General features: G+C 30.4%; 3 protein-coding genes across 5 annotated transcripts in view; 2 read left to right on the forward strand and 1 right to left on the reverse strand.

Moving 5' to 3' along the window:
* LOC114330372 (protein C-ets-1-like) overlaps positions 1–18,056 on the forward strand; it is a 683,925-nt gene that overhangs the window by 319,687 nt on the left and 346,182 nt on the right. The window lies entirely within an intron of this gene.
* LOC126884020 (myb/SANT-like DNA-binding domain-containing protein 4) lies at positions 1,245–3,827 on the forward strand. The gene is made up of 3 exons (XM_050649797.1): positions 1,245–1,973; positions 2,030–2,146; positions 3,457–3,827. Exons 1-3 carry the CDS (start codon positions 1,562–1,564, stop codon positions 3,795–3,797), a joined length of 870 nt encoding a protein of 289 aa, XP_050505754.1. The 5' UTR covers positions 1,245–1,561; the 3' UTR covers positions 3,798–3,827.
* LOC126884019 (putative nuclease HARBI1) lies at positions 4,355–8,282 on the reverse strand. The gene is made up of 4 exons (XM_050649795.1): positions 7,487–8,282; positions 7,137–7,423; positions 6,871–7,068; positions 4,355–6,007 (listed from the first exon to the last, which is right to left on the reverse strand). The coding sequence occupies exons 1-4, from the start codon at positions 7,774–7,776 to the stop codon at positions 5,631–5,633; spliced, it is 1,152 nt and encodes a 383-aa protein (XP_050505752.1). The 5' UTR covers positions 7,777–8,282; the 3' UTR covers positions 4,355–5,630.

Genomic DNA, 18,056 nt, shown 5'->3' on the forward strand with positions numbered 1-18,056 from the left:
TGTTAGCAAACAGCAGTTGTTTGTAAAATTATTAATATTGCTAAAATTATTATATTATAAATCAGTATTGTGGTTAATTGTTAAAATTAAATACCATTTGTTTCATTCGGAGGGAAAAGTACAGATGACAACAAAAGACTAAAAAAAGCCGAGTTCAAAAGACATAAGTAAAAGAACAAGCAAAATAATATGAACTGTACTAGTAACAGGCTACGGTACTGAAAAATCAAAATATTTAAGAATACAACAAATAAACTTTTAGATCGTTCAATTCATTATTCATTATTCCCTTATACTTTATACTGAAAAACGTCAATGTCATGTTCTTAATTTGGATAACGTTGGATTAGTGATTAACATTGACACTCACTCAACTCCATACTCATAATAAATATCATATCTAATTTCGTAAACACTCACTTTTCTAGTTTTTTTGGCTGAAAAATCTTTAATCAAATTTTAAAGTCTAAGGCTTGAAAAAGCTCAGCATTTGAAACCAAACTAGCCAAATTAGACAATCTAGAATCTTCGTCAGAAGTCGAGTTCCTCAAGTAGTTTTTGATTCTTTTCAACACGCTGAATGATCTTTCTCCAGATGCATTAAATGTCATCATGCATAGTAGAATGCGCAAAGCCGTGTCCATATTCGAAAATAATGTTGTTAACTGTTTTTCATGAATGATTTTCAGATACTCCAAAAGTCTATTTCTCGGAGGCTTGGTAATCTTGTTGTCATGAGGTTCTCTTTCTTCATCAAATATACCTTCAACAAAGCCTTTGAACTGTACACACACTTCTCCAAGGTCACCATATATGTCGATTCGATACTTTTAGTCAAAATAGAAATTTTTACCCTGATTTTTTCATTGGAAATTGACGATAAGTATAGTTGTTTAAAAATCCAAATTCTTCATTAAGACTGAAATAGACTTAGGACCTTTCATTCAATTCTGAATAAAGCGTCAATTACAACATTGAATGTATTAATCTTTAAGTCTTCTTTGCCATTAACGCTCGGTTCCACCAAGGTGATCTAAGTAAAATCTTACGTAAGTTTTGCTTAGTCAAAAAAATTTCTTAGTTAAAATTTGCGTTCCACCATACAAGTTTTTACTTAACTTAGCCAAGAAAAAACTTAAATTATCAGAGATACCAACTTTTCAAAACGGTCAAAAATTCTTAACCTATTGACACGTTTTTAATGCAGAAACACAAAAAAGAAGAAAATTCGACAGTTAGTAATGCGAAAACACCAAAAAAGAAGAAAAATTGCGTCATGTCATGCTGTCTTCTGTCTATAATCAATGTCATTTCAATATTTGTTATGATATTGTACTTTTGCTTGCTCCTTTGTCCTTTGTTGTTTCGAATTTAGTTTACTTGATAATTTAATATTAATGTTTATATAATAGTTTAGAGTTTATAGTCATTAATTAGTTTATTCTTATTTTAGTTGTGAGTTTAAATTTAAAATATAATAGTTTAGTGTTAATTAGTTGCTAGTGTAAATATTAGTTTTTAAAAGTTAGGTTATAGTAACAGTATTAAAAGTATATTGATTATGGAGAGAACCAGCAAAAGGGTAAACTTCTCTGCCCAAGAAAAGGAAGAGCTAATCTTTTTAGTATCTAAGTATAGGGAAGTAATTGAAAGTAAAAAAACCAATGGTGTATCTCCAAAAGATAAAGAACATACATGGGAGCAAATTCATTTTGAATTTAATTCAAAAGGTTTAAACACCTTCAGAACAAAGGACCAATTAAAGAAGTATTGGGCCAATATCAAGCAACTAGAAAGGCAGGCGGCAGCGAGCCTAAAAATAAATAGATTGGGAACAGGAGGAGGGCCATTCCAGCCACAGAATGAGCCAGACGAAAATGTTCTCGATATAATCAATGCAAAAACTGTCAGTGGTTTAGACAATGAATTTGACGATGAAATTTTATTGGAGCAAAATCTTCCTATAATATTAGGTATGTTATCTTCAGTATTCCAAAATTCATGTTACTTAAAATTTTCTTCTTTTCAGAGACAGAAAATCAAAACACAGAATATACACAGATTAGTTCTGGATATGTTGCATCTGTAATAAAACCAAAAACAGATAATATTTTAAATTGCAAGGAGGTAACAGTGATTTGCAACGGTAAGTACCATTCTAAACATTATAGAACTGCAAATATTGCAATGTCAGGCCACTTAAGCCACTCTAATGAAATAAGGATTTATTAAACTAAAAATATGCTTAATATACACATTTGTCTTGCCATACAAAAAAATATTGTAAAAGTAGAGAGTTGCCTCTGTTATGAAAATCAATAAAATTACTAGTAGTGGTGGAGAACTATTGATAGTGGCCATACTCGATATTTGTCAATAGTATAACGTCTAACTATCAATAGTTGTCAATAATTGAAAAAATCATTTATTTTTATTTATTTATTTAACCAAATATTTTTTTTATTAACTCCTTGAGAGATCTGCAATCTGCCCATTAGGCAATAAGCGTTTTTCTGACCAAATATGAGTTACATGAATTTACAATAAATAATTCAATGTATTCTTTAATAAATACGTTATATATGCTCACACGTTCATTACGAAATAATTTGAACACTTTATAAACATACTCCATGCCACTATCTATACTAAATTTACATGATGCAGTAGAAATAAACAAACCAAGACCCGTTAAATGCTACTAGGAGCACTCCCAAATCATAATTTACAATGTATAAACATTGGAAATCATGATTTGGGATTAACAATGTTTATTAATTGTAAATGAATAATAAATTTGCTCCAAAAAAATATGTTACAAAAAAACTTTACGTACCTAAACTGTTATGACTGTCTGTAGATGGTCATCAATTATAATGGTAAAAATTATAGTAGCTTATTTAATTTTCGAAAATCAATAATACATTCAAAAAATAGAATTTATGGTATACCTACAGTAAACTTTTTAGGAAAATATAGACGTTATAAACCACTTTTCACTTATATGAAAATTCTCATCAAATTACAATAATTTATATGCCCATCTTGACGGTTGGCTCAAAGTAACTGCTTGTACTTGCTAAACGGGATGTCAACGAATGTTCAAACGCTTATCAATGTACACCTATAAGATCATTTTAACTTGTTCGCTGCTGTCTCGATCAATATGACTGAGAAATTAGCTTTCCCATAGGCCAGCTCGGTTAATATGACTGAGAAATTTTTTTTCATTTTCATGTAAGAGACACATTTCCACAAATTTCTTAATAAGGGTGACGTAAATTTCCTGAACGTAAAATCCATACAAAACACTCTGGCAGCGAACGAGTTAAAAACAAACAATGCCATTTAAGCTACAGGTATTGACAATTCTGAATTTAACTATAAAAAATTGGACACCGTCTACAGACGGTCATAATGATTAGAGGGTTTATTAAATATTTGTATCTTTTTCAGATTCACAACCAGGTACTTCCAGAAGCAACAATTCATCCGAGTACCAGCCTTTGTCAAAGCGACAAAAAATTAATTCACAAACTAAGGTTACGCCACCATATGTCGAACCCGCAGTTCCACCAAAACTAGATGAATTGAAGGCCCAGTTTCTGAGTAGCCAGATTGAGGAACTGAAGGAGAAGGTGGAAATGAGGAAACAAGAACGATTATTTCAAGGGCAACTCCAAGCTCTCCAGCTCAAGGAAAAACAAGCAGAAGTGGACATTTTGTTACAAAAAAAAAGAAAACTTGAGCTGGAGAATGACGCTCTAGAAAGGGAAATTAAAAAAAAATGTACATAGATATTAAAATAAAAAGTGATTATTAGATTATTATTTCTGTTATCTGCTGACACATTGTAGTTAAGATCATCTTGTTTATTTATTTATCCATCTTATGGCACTACAGACCAATTTGAGACCCGCCTCCATTAGCAAACCCCTCCATTCATTTTCTTTGTGTTTTCTCTAGTTTATTTCCATGTCCATTAATTGTTTGTTTAGGTTTTTCTCTTTTTTTGTCTACACAGCTTATCAGCTAATCTATTTTCAAAGATGTCAAAGCCTTAAAGTACATAAAAACTAATACAGTAAACAATAGGGTATTCCGAAAAAACCAAAATTTAAAAATGTTGATCTCCCTGGCTGTTTTCTGGTGATGGGTAGCCTATGAACCCTCAATTTCAAATTTCAGCCCAAAATGTTAGCCCTAACCCTTGTCTGTCCCAAGCCCCCAAAATTTTTTTTTTAGTTTTTCAGAGATTTTTTATTGTTTTTAATCTATATCTTTTTGTAAAAAAACAAACAAGTAAACTCAATTTTAAATTTTATTTTACTATGTTCAGAAAAAAATCATAGGCCATGATAAATAGTTTAATATGGAGATTAAAATATAATAAATATTAACAATTTTTCACGTTTATTGGTCGTTCTCAAGATAATTTGAGTACCTAACTAAAAATTATTCTTGTTAAAAAACAACACATTTTTCTAATAACTAATTATACATCTGACTATGAATGGACAAACTTGTTATAAAAAAATATCTACAAATTGATTCAAATGCAAAATAGTAGTTACATGAGTAAAAGTTTGTTTAAATATTAATCAAAAGTTGCCTTTCTGAAATCAAGATTTTCAACCAAGGTTTTTTTCCAAAAAATCCAGGTTTTTTGGTTTAAACTAGGTTTATTTGATACAAAGTATAATAATTCTAAATATTTTAAGAATTAATCAATTATTTTATAAAATATAATAAACAATGATTAAGACAACTTTTATATTTATTTACATACAACCAAAAAATTAATATAACAAAAAAACATCTTCAAACGTAATAGCATTCAAAGTAACTAAGTTTGAAAGTATGCGGGGCAGATCAACAAGAGATGCAATTTTCATTATAAGGCAATCGATGGAAAAATACAGGAATAAAGAAACAAACGCTAATATGGTATTCATTGATCTTGAGAAAGCATATATTTATATTAGTACGTCGAGAGATTCTGTGATGGGCACTCAATAACAAAGGAGTCCCTGGTGAATATGTAATAGCCCCACTTTACACGATGCAACTAATTGCACAATTTCTTTCAGCAATAGAAATTGTATCGTGTCATACGCGAATTGCACAGAAAAGCTGCAACTTAACCTAAAAATGGTATGTCAAAGTTTCTGTCCATTTCATGTCAGTTTATGCAATTACTTGCCCCGTGTAATCACTTTATTGCAGAAAGTAGTTGCAGCTTATTGCAGAAGTTCTTGCTGCAAGAACTTGTGCAATAAATTTCGCAATTACTTGCATCGTGTAAAGTGGCTATAAAGATTGTGAGAGATATGTATGAGGGAGTAACAATTAGTGTTAGGACAGGTGTGGGAGAGATTGATACATGTCACGTGATAGTAGGATTGCACCAAGGCTCGGTGCTTAGTTCTTATTTATTCTCATTAGTTTTGGACCAGATAACAGCAAAACTACAGGGTAACATTCCATGATACTTAATGTATGCTGATGATGTTGTGTTAGTAGGAAATAGTGAAAGAGACTTAGAGCAAAAACTGGAACAGTGGAGACAAGCTCGAGAAAAAAGGTTTAAGAAAACTGCATGTAGGGATAAGCAAAGACAATGATGATGATTAAGGTGGAGCAAAATAGTTTTCAATAAAAAGTCGTCTAACATGATCATTATTACGGTTTCCTGCTGGCACAATGTAATTATTGTCATCCATCACAATATATTCACCAATATCATCATTAGCTGGAGGTTGTGGTTCGCCTTGCCTGACTGCTACATTATGCAGACAAGCTGTAGCAACAATAATAGGTAATACAGTTCTCATGCTTAATCGGCATCCATATGCCATAATAGGAAATCTCCGCTTCCAAACACCAAACAGTTGTTCCACTTTTACCCTTGTTCCTATATGAGCTTGATTATACCTCCTTTCTGCATCTGTTTGTGGATCTCTGAGAGGAGTTAATAAAAAGTTGGTGCATGTGTAACCACCATCCCCTAAAAATATTGTAATTTAATACTGATTATTAGTTACATGTAGGTGAGGAAAATGTGTGATTATTGAATTTATTACAGACAAACATCACTCAATATTAATTTCAGTGATCATTCACCAGTGGAATCCAATACAGTTTGTAATTTCACGAAAGAGTAAAGTATCTTTATTTATTTCACAATATTGAAATTTGTTATTATGAAATGTTGTTTGGAATAAAAAATTATGTTCTGATATATGCAATTACAATTATTACATCCTTCTAATGGAAAAAAATATTTGAAGATTTTTCTCAAATTATCGATACAGATACCAATATCATTTTCATTTATCTCTTTTATTTTTAATTTGATGAAGAAAAGTTATTCTTCATAAAAAGCTCTTCGTGGTCTAATAGGTATTTATGCTGCAACCATCATAATGTCGGCTTAGTGACACAGAAATGTAACTACATTTTGTCTCGTTTTGAGATATCTACACCACTGAACTTACCTTAATGATTTCTTTTGAGTGACACCTGTTTCTGAACACCTAAAACCCCAGTGAGGAGTTACGAAACTCACTAAAGTAAGTTCAATTTCGTAGATTGAACTTCAAAATGTGAAATGTAGTTAGATTTTTGTGTCTCTATGCCGACGATAATATCAAATTTTATTAATTTTATACGAGGTAAGTATATACCTTTATAGCTCACAACATTTAAATTAGAATGATATAATTGCACATTAAAACATAGTTTTTAATTCTAAACAACTTTTCATAATAACAATTTTCCATATTTAAATTTAAATACGTAAATAAACAAAGTTTTCATTATGATAATGCTCGCATTTTCAGCTTTTTTTTTGTAATATAAGATGCTCACCTAATAAAACTCCATTTGCAAAATCTCCTCTCATAAATCTTTGTTTCACAACTGAATTATTAAGAATTGTTTGGTCGTGGGCAGATCCAGGCCATCGTGCTGTTATACTTTGGAAAAGACCATCAGCTGAGCATACCGCTTGAATATTGATGCTGAAGTAGCCTTTTCTGTTTCTGTAAATCTCTGCATCATTGCCCCCTTTAACAAAATAGCAACATTATAGTTATATGCAGTAGTTAAGTGACTTTCCAAATACACAATCTTACCAGGTGATGTTATTTTTATTTGACTGCCATCAATGCATCCAATCACTCTTGGGAACCCTCTCATTTCGTACCATTTAGCCTGTTGCTCACGAACTTCCTCTATATTATTGGGCAAGTGGATGTAGCGAGGTCTCAGTGATGCTATTAAGGGGGTAACCCGTTGAACAATCCTACAAACAGATGACTTCGAAGGTCCAAAAATGTCACTTATGCTCAGTAAGTGTCCTCCAGTGGCATATGCTCTTAGGCAAATTAAAAATTGATTCATTGGACTTAAACATTTATTTCTGAAACAAACAAAAATTTTATTTTAAAGCCTTAAAAGTTATTAAATTTTACATTTGCCTTACCTGGCACTAGTAAACTGCAAATGTTCTTCTATTTGAGACAATACTTCAAATGCACTGTTTTTCGATAATCGAAATCTTTCAAAAAAGTCTTTTTCAGTATATGTCTCGAAATAGCTTGTTCGCTTGAATTGTCTCGGGATTCTAACAACCATGTTATCCACTTCATCTACTTGATTCAATTGATTTTCCATTTCATTGTACTCATCAAATAAATCTTCAGCATCCACTTGATTCAACTGATTTTCCATCTGATTGTACTCATCAAATGCATCCAAACCGTCCAGATCCATTTTTAAAAAATCGCACACAATATTCTATTTATACACAAAAACCTATACCTAGCACTGCAGTTTACAACAAAAAAATATAAAAATACTAGGAACACAAAAACCTCTACTACATACACTATATTATACACTAAACTATTATACTATATGCACACTATATTATACACTATAAACTATTAACACTATTCTATACTACTACTTTATAATATTATAGACTACGGTAGAATTTACAAAAAATAATATAAAAATATATTGGATTGAAAAAATACGAGTTCGAACTTAGAACAGAACATCAACAACACGAAATTTAACCTCACTTTTTGTCAAAACATGACTCTCCCAAGTTAAAATTTTCGCTTAAGTCGTCGTAGTAGGGGACTTAAGTTTAAGCAAAAATATTTGGACTTAAGTAAATATTTTTAGTTGGTGGAACGAAATTCAACGGACTTAAGTAAAAATTATTTCTTAAGATCAAATTTTCACTTAAATCTCGTTGGTGGAACCGGGCGTTAGAGCTTTTCTTTTCGGGCGTCTTTTTATTTCAAGGATATAGGTTTAATTTTTAGACAACTCTTATCCTCTTTTTTCATAGGAATCAAAGTTGTCTCTCAGACTCAATGCATACTGCTTTAGAGATTTGTATGTTGCAAGTCACATTCAAGTCTGTAGCAGTTTTTGCAATGTTTTGCTACTCTTGTCAAAACGTTGTAAAATGTCGTAGGTACCACGGATTTAGTAGAATAGCCATTCTCTTATTTGTAAATTTTGTTACTGATTTCGATTCAATTAGTAAAAGTTTTTTTACCAAAAATTTTTTTTACAAAACGCGACGGCCTCCTTTTGCTTGCGGCCCTAGGCCGCGGCCTAGTCGGCCTAGTGGTAAATCCGGCACTGACTATTACTATAAAATGAATAATGCAGTGAAATGTGAATATTAGTGGGAGAATATATTAAAATTTTTATATTTCATAAAATTGTATTACCGCATTGGTTAAATAATACAGATTAAACTGTATTGTATCACCATTTTTTTGTGTCTTTTACACGTCATCAATGAGATTTGTATGTCTAACAATAAAACACTGAAAACGTTTGTTTTCTATACTTCCACAAAATTTATTATAACTAAGTGACTACAGCTGTTTCGGCGAAGTGCCTTTCTCAAGTGATCACTTCGCCGAAACAGCTGTAGTCACTTAGTTATAATAAATTTTGTGGAAGTATAGAAAACAAACGTTTTCAGTGTTTTATTGTTAGATAAAATGAACTTCCATCAAGTAACGGTCGAATCCATCAAAGATTTGTATGTCATCAGGGGTCGTATTTTCGAATTCAATCGAATTTTTTTGCATACTAGTTAACTCGAATAAAAAATTTCGTATACGAGAAGAATTTGCACCGGCAACACTGCAAATTCGAACAACATTGGACTTAACCTTCATCTGAAGAGTCACAGTGTTGCCATACTTTTTGTTTAGTTCATGTATAACTTAAATCAATGGTATAATCACAGTATTAAAAACAAATAGCTAAAATATTAGCTGTAATCGATTCTTAAGCTTGCATAATATTAGTAATATCGGTTTGCAAAGTCCACTATTTTGTTTATTATTATTTTTGTATCCAGTATTTACACTGATATTTTACTACGTTTTTGGTGTTTCAAAACGATTTTTTAAATGCACGTTTATGTAATGTGCTAGTATAAAAAAATTGAGAATTTACACTGATATTTTACTATTTACCTTTCAAAACTTTACTTTTTTGGGTGTTTCAAAACTATTTTTTAAATAACTTTATATAATGTGATAGTATGAAAAAAATGAGGATATGGCAACGGTGTCATATGTCAAGCTTAGAGCTTAGTTAGACCTATGGAGACCTGTAAGAAGGAGTGGAAACGCAATGCATCGTTTGTGGGCTAACTTTTCAACCTCTAATTCAACTTTCAGCAATCGCCGCTAGAGGCGCAAGTGTTCGAATAGGTGCTACAAATACATTAGCTCTTATGGACTTATTTAATATTTAACTCATTTTATTTTTGTTTTTAGCGTAATTAGACATTAATTTATTGGTGGATTGTAGCTGAATATGTTTTATGCCAAAAATAAATTATTTTAACCTTATAACATATCGACGTGTGGTAAAAAGTGTATTCTTTATATACCATTGTAGATGGAGATGTGACATCAAATTTAAATTTGTCATTACTTTAATATGTAGGACAGCTTATTTTGAAGCGGAAATATTTTGTCACATTATCTAACTGCCACATTTATATACCAATGGTATTTCAACTGCAAATTAATTTTTTAATATATTTGTAACTGATATCAAAAAGTTTGTTAGTTGAAAAAATTGACTTAACTGTACGTAATTGTTTTTAAAAAGTTTAAAAAGTTATTTAAATAATTTGAAGTTTATTGATCAATTTTTTTTAATTATTCTTTTTATCAAAATTTAAACTGCTTTTTTTTTAATACTTCATTTATCTATATTCTGAAAGCTTACCTATCAGATGTTTAAATTTAGTTAATAAAAATATATGTCTATAAACTACGCAGACGATAGTCTGACTTTTATAAAATTAATGTTAATTTTTGTGAAATATTTTGTCTCAAAAAATGCATTGTTTCGACAGAAAAACTTTCAAGATCGTCCTACTATTATCACTATAATTTTCAGGTTAAAATAAAAACCAATAATAGGCACAAATTTTATTTACACCGAAGGAAATAACATACAAACGAATAGGTTTAATCCACGAACGTTATAAATAACATAAAGACAAATCTTTATAAAAAGTCTTTATTAACTTCGTTAAGTTCCCTTTTGAATTTTTTATCGGAACGATAACTCGATACAAATCCCGGTACGAAGCAAGTTCTTTTAGTGTAAGCTTTCTTGGCACTCATATTTAAATAATATTAACCACCAAAACCAATAATCTTATATTAACTACGAATAATTAATTATTTTCGAAATTTTCACATTCACTCCAATGCAAAAGTAGCATCTATTTCTACGCCACCGCCGCCCTAGCGAGAAACCAAGCAAACAGGCAAAATTGTGTACAAAAATTTCAAGGTCGTCCTATCTCGATTCCTCTCCTCTGTGTAGGTCTCCATAGTTAGACCCAATGATAAAATACGTACATAAAGTTAGGTTAGGTTATATTCAATGCATTATCGTACAGTATGTCCTTTCTTTCTATTAAAAAATTATTTTAAACCAGCAATTGAAAAGAAAGTTCAAGGTAAAAATATTGTATACAACAACAATTAAAACTATCAATGACAACTGAAATGACCTTGAAATGACAACAATTCGTATACGAGCATTCAAATTCTAATGGTTCATACTAGTGATGTAACGAATATTCGTATTCGCATTCGCGAATATCCGCATCTTTTTGCATATTCGCATTCGCGTTCGCATTCGCAAAATTTGTGCGAATGTTTTGCGAATATGAATATCAGAGAAAAAATAATTTGAAAATAACGTTAGATTAATAAAATCAAAATCTATTCTTTCTCATTTTTTTTTATTAAAAAAAGGTAATTTAACATCGTATAATCAGATTATCAGCCTTCACGTTGTTTTATTATTTGGTATAATGTAATAAAGCTTAAGATTCAGATTGATTTACATTAAATATCAATTAACTTCTCATTATAAATTAAAAAAAAAATTCAAAAATAGGAACAAATTTAAAAAAACTGAACATTCGCATTCGCATCCGCATTTGCGAATGTCGTTATTAGATATTCGCATTCGTATTCGCGAATGTTCAAAAAACGACATTCGTTACATCACTAGTTCATACCCATTCGAGTTATCGTATACGAAAACATTCGTACACGAAATATTCGAAAATACAAGAAACTGAATTTCGAGTGAAATTCTTTTAATTTCGTATGCGAAATATACTCGAATGAACTCGAAAATAGGACCCCAGGGCATCAGTACAACTAACAACTTAGAAGTAATCATATATCGAAAGTTTTATTATTTCGAAACTTACACGAATTCTATGCCTGATCGGTCTCCCTAATTAGATTTCTCCATAAGTGTCTATCTTGGGTCGTACCAATACCAATCCCCTTTACCGACATGTTCTGCCTAAGCATCCAACCCAGCATTCCTAAGCATCTGCCCACCAAGTCTTCATTGGACTTCCTTCCTACCCCTTCCAGGAATCCGCAGATCAGCTATTCTTCTTATTGGGTGATTAACGTCTCGACGTTGAACATGACTAAACCACTTTAGCCTATGCTCTCTCATTTTGATATCAATTATTGCCACCCCTAGACTTACCCTAATATTCTCATTCTTAATTTTTTTCCTTTTTTGACACTGCGCTCATCAATCTAAGATCTAAGCATTCTTATTTCCGCCATATGAATTGTTCTTCCTCTTTCTTTTTAACTACCCAACATTCAGTTCCGTTCATCATAGCTGGTTTATACAGAGAGAGTCTGTAATTTGGAATAAATTCAATATCTCAAATACTAATTGTTTTTTTGAAAAATGCTCAGACCCGTCGATTAGTATTTCAAATTGTCCTTTTTGACATACAATAATAATGTATACAGGGTATCCCAATTTAGAGATATGACGTCATCGTTGATTTTCTTAAATGGCAACACTGTCATTTTGATAGCTATTTTGATAGGGTGTATAAAGTAATACACAACTGCAAAATTTCAAATTTTTAATCCCTACCATTTACAAGATAATAAAAAATAACAAAGTTATGAAAAACAAGTAATCAAATAACAATTGAATTTAATTATTTCAATTAAGCAAATAGTCATAATGTGGCCCTCAATTATTGTCAAATTGTCAATGGGCAACGTTATGAGCATTTGCTTATTTTAAATAATTAAATTCAATTATTATTTGATTACTTGTTTTTCATAACTTTGTTATTTTTTATTATCTTGTAAATGGTAGGGAATAAAAATTTGAAATTTTGCAGTTGGGTATAACTTTACACACCCTATCAAAATAGCTATCAAAATGACAGTGTTGTCATTTAAGAAAATCAACGATAACGTCATATCTCTAAATTGGGACACCCTGTATACATTATTATTGCATGTCAAAAATGACAATTTGAAATACTAATTGACGGGTCTGAGCATTTTTTAAAAAAACAACTAGTACAGTGGAACCTCGATTATCCGTCAGGCCACCGGACCAAGGGTATGACGGATAATCGAAAAGACGGTTAACAGAACAATGAAAAAAATAAAAATTCATAGTACATATAACTCTCAAATTTTATTTGTATGTTTTATTTGACAATATTAGAGGGATTAATGTTAGTACAGTCGAATCAATTTGATTTAAAATATTGCGAAAACTTTCTTTGTTTTATAGTTTTATTGTTACTTCACATTTTGTAACAGCTGAATTTCTTAATCGACGTAAAATAATCATCAAATCTAATAATTATTGTGCCCTGCGGTTTCATTTTCGGCTTGAGATTCTAAAAATGATACTCTAAAAACAGGGTATCGTTTATCATCACCTACTTAAATTGAAATTTAATCCAGAGCCCTGTGAATAAGAACAAAAATTATTTACATAAAAAATGCGGTGGTGGCATAACTGCACGTAATACATGCAAAATGAATTGATGACTAAATTTTTACTTATGTAGTCAATATAACTTATGTACGGACCCTGACGGTTAACAGAGGTGACGGTTAATAGAGAGACGGATAATCGAGGTTCCACTGTATTATAATTATTGAATTTATTCCAAATTACAGACATACAGTATTTCTCATGATCATCTTTCAGTGCGTCACAGTTTTTCGATTTCTTTCTAACGCATTAAATTGTATGTGACAGAAAAAAAGGCACGTCGGTGATTACATTTCGTCGGTGACATTTTTATAACATTTATTCTAGTTATTCTAGTTGTCGATAGATGGCGCCATAATAAAAAAATATTTTTTTTTTAATTAGATAATAATATTACAAATATAATCTGTATAATTTATAAGACTATACAAATCAAAGAAAATACCATTTTATAAATGCAAGAAACACATTTGATTTGTTTTTATTCCAAATTGAAAATAAAATGTGACAACTGTCAGATTTAACTAAAATGTCATGTTAGAATAAATGTCATAAATGTGTATTATCACGGACTTACCCTTTTTCCTATCATTTGTTAGGCACTGAAAAATGATCATGAAAAGGACAATACCTTTTTATTTTTTATTATCTTATAAATGGTAGAGAATAAAAATTTGATATTTTGCAGTTGTGTATAACTTTACACATCCTATCAAAATAGCTATCAAAATGACAGTGTTTCCATTTAAGAAAATCAACGATGACGTCATACCTCTAAATTGGGACACCCTGTATACATTATTATTGTATGTCAAAAAGTACAATTTGAAATACTAATCGACGGGTCTGACCATTTTTCAAAAAAACAATTAGTATTTGAAATATTGAATTTATTCCAAATTACAGACTCTCTGTAGAACTTTCCCTTCAGATTCACTGGAATTTTTTTTGTCACACAACACACCAACTCCCTTCCACTTCATTCATCCAACCAGAATTTTACAAATTAAATTTCTATGATCTGTAATACCGATCCTAAGTACTTAAAACTATATTCCAAATACTCTGTTTATGTCCAATCACTAATAGTAATCTAACCAATTGTGAGTGTAATAATCATATTTTTATTAAAAACTGATAGACATGGTAACCACAATAAATTTATAACAAAACCTTCCGATACCTACACAATAATTATCCATCGTTATAGTATATTACTTTCCTTACTAACCCAGTATAATGAAGTGGCAATGATTAGTATTATGATAATTAATCACTGAATTTATTTGTGTATACAGGGTTGGAATAAAGTATGGAACCAAGTAAATGTCTTTGAAACGAAAAAGACGATGTTCATGAAAATTTGTATGGCGGTATAATAATGACACATTTCGCATTTGATGCCATATTTTTAGTTACTACTCTACTTCCGGTTTCACCGGAAATACCTACAACTTACTTAATTTAAATGGGACGCCCTGTAGATTTTTGCAGATTTTAAAAGAACTTGTTATTCCTAATTCATAAATACCAAGTTTGGTGGAATAAATTTGTTGAAACAAGAAATAAAATCACTTTATAAAGAATAGGTAAATTTTTTTTACTAAAACCAATAATTAATATTGGTCTTTCAAGATCTTGAAATTTCTTGATTACCTGGTCCGGTGATTCCCCGGCGACCTTTTTATTCCGATGCGTGCTAATAAATCCCAGAATGACCTATAGAATCTAATACGAGTCAAAAAATACTTAAATGAACCTAATAGGTCAGAAGATGCTGAGAATTCACTTGATTGGTAGAGAAGATACGAGAATGTCTACCCGTTATTATCGAAAATGGCCAAGGATTTTCTCAGAACGCCAGCAACATGTGTACCTGCGGAAAGGCTATTTTCAATAGCAGCTTTAACAATAACAAAGTCAAGCAATCGGCTAGACGTTGACTCCATAATGCCGTTACTGTGGCCCCAGCATAAGAAGTATAATCTGCCTTAATTCATGGCTTATCAATTCCGATTTAAAAATTTATGTTACATTTACATGATTTACATTTTGTAAATCGTTTTAGAAAAAGTGTTCAATAGATTAAAATACGTTATTTTATGTTAAAATAAAATATGTTATCTTTATCACAAATTAATACCTAGTCAAGATATTTCAAGATTTCTTGATTTCTTGACAAGAAATCTTGGTATTGACAAAAAATTTCTTGTCTTGTCTTGAAATCTAAAATTACTTCTTGTCTTGATCTTGTCCTGAAATCAAGACATGACAGGATCAAGACAAGATCTTGAAATTTTCAAGAACTTGGCGACCACTACCAAATGGAGACCAGTATCTGAGGATGGGAGTTAGAGAATGGAGAACCATAAACAAAAACAGGAACGATTGGAGAAATATTGTAAAAGACGCTAAGTCACACAACCAATTGTAAAATCAAAATGTTAATGCGGATTGATTCACCGCGACAAACGAATCGGAAGAGCCCAAAGAGGGCGGCAATCGCTCCGCTAGGTGTAGATGCCATGATGATGATGAAAAGACCAATTATGTATTTGACAAATTAATGTATTTAATGGTCTAATGAGAATAAAAACGTAAACTCGCGTCAGAAGATTTTTTTTGTAGTAAGAAATAAATGAATCCTAAATAAAAAATATGGCATCAGATTCGTTATCTGCGAATATCGTCTTTTTCGCTTCAAAGATATTTCCTTGGCTACACACTTTATCCCAACCCTGTATAAACAACATAAGCCACGACGTCATTAGCAAATATTAATACAGTTATTATGCATATTCTACAGAAACTGGGACACCTTTAAAAATAAAGAGATTTAAAAATTGTTATAAAGATACCTTCGTCCTATACACACAGCTGCATTAGATAACAACCACAACCTTTGTAATTACATTATTTGCCTCTCCTATATTTTCGACCTGCCAAAATTAAAAAAAAATGCCTTTCAGTTGGAGACCATTTTGTTAATTGCCCTTTTACCTTTTGGCGGCTTCTTGAGTCTCAAAGAATACGCCAGGGGTGGGCGTTGTAGCCAGTAGAGAACTAATTAGGAGAATTGCTTGTCTAACAAGATTCTAATGAATATTTTGCACGTAGATTATTATAACTTTCTGTCTTCACGTTTCTTGACATGCTATAATTCCTTTGTAAAAATATAAAAATGTGTAGTTAGAGGAGTTAATGTAGTTACTTACGAAAAAAATCTAACAAGGTAGAACTTTTTATAATTTCATTAATAAGAAATGTATAATAAACAACATATATCAAAAAGTTCTACATACCTTCTCCAAAAGTGGGTGCTTAATTTTTCATTAAACAAATTAACTGCAAAATTGGTTGTTTTTTAATGCCTACGAAAAAATACATTTTAGAAAAAAACTCACCTGGCCATTAAAAAATTCATAAAGTTTTACACAAAAAACCATATATAAAGATTTTTCTTTCCAAGTAAATTTACAGCTTTTATAATTTTTTATTTATAGGCACCCCTCTCACAGGCATTGGAGCACCGTAAGGGAGCATTCGGCCGAGCGCGCGGTGGCTTAATTTAACACAACTTTTTAATGAAATGATCAAATTAAATTTTACAAATTGCAATTGAAAGAAGAACATTAAAGCTATTTTATAGTTATATTACAAAGAAAAAAAATATATGCATAAGTACAGTGTGCCAGAAAGTGGGGCTTACATGAATTTTGTTTAAAAATTATTTAACAATGTGTTACTAATACAATTTTACCTATTGAAAATTTCAAACTTGCACAAATTACTTTTTAAATATCGTACTACACAATGTTTCATTTAAAAAAAATCTCAAAAATTTTATTCAAATGATATGACGTCTCAAAAAATGTATTTTTTGAAAACTTCGTAGTTTTACAGAACTACTACCACTTTTAAGAGGATAAGAGAATATTACTCAAGTTTAACGGACTATATTACTATTTCATAGGTATAGATAGGTTTCATAGGTTTCAAGATTAAAATGTAATCTTTAAAATTAACTAAATTATTTTACTTTGAAAATGGAATAAACAACTTCTTTTTGGGAAAATTAAGAAAAATAAAAAGATGGAATGCGAAAAACTAAAAATATCATTTAAAAAAATGTTAATACAAACTCATAATTTTTTTTTTCAAATAATAAATGTTAAAATTTTTTTTTTGGGCTCATACATTATGAGGAAAATGAGTATGTCTGCGTAACTTAGAAACTTTTTTATTATCAATTTTACGAAAAAAGTTATTCTTCATAAAATGCTCTGGATTGTCTAAAATGTAAGATGCAACCATCAGATATCAAATTTTATCCATTTTATTCGAGGTATAGGAAAGTCGCCAATTATGGAATACCATTTTGTTTTGGGGATATAAAATAATACCTTTATAGAAATGAAAACAATTTAATGTTATGACACATTAGTCATACATTTTTATGTAGTAATTAGAAGCCTTCTAGTAATGAGTAGAGACTGGAAAATATGCACTAAAAAATGTCTAAAATATGCATGCAATATGCATTTTAAAACAAGCTGAATATGCACAATTAACATGCAAATATGCATTTATATATGCACTTATTTTTATATGAATAATTTTATGGTTTACGTTAAATACATAAATAAATAAAAAATAATAAAAATAAATAAATAGGTTTGAATTTAAAC

Source organism: Diabrotica virgifera, chromosome 4, assembly GCF_917563875.1.
Source record: "Diabrotica virgifera virgifera chromosome 4, PGI_DIABVI_V3a".
Lineage (NCBI taxonomy): Eukaryota > Metazoa > Arthropoda > Insecta > Coleoptera > Chrysomelidae > Diabrotica > Diabrotica virgifera.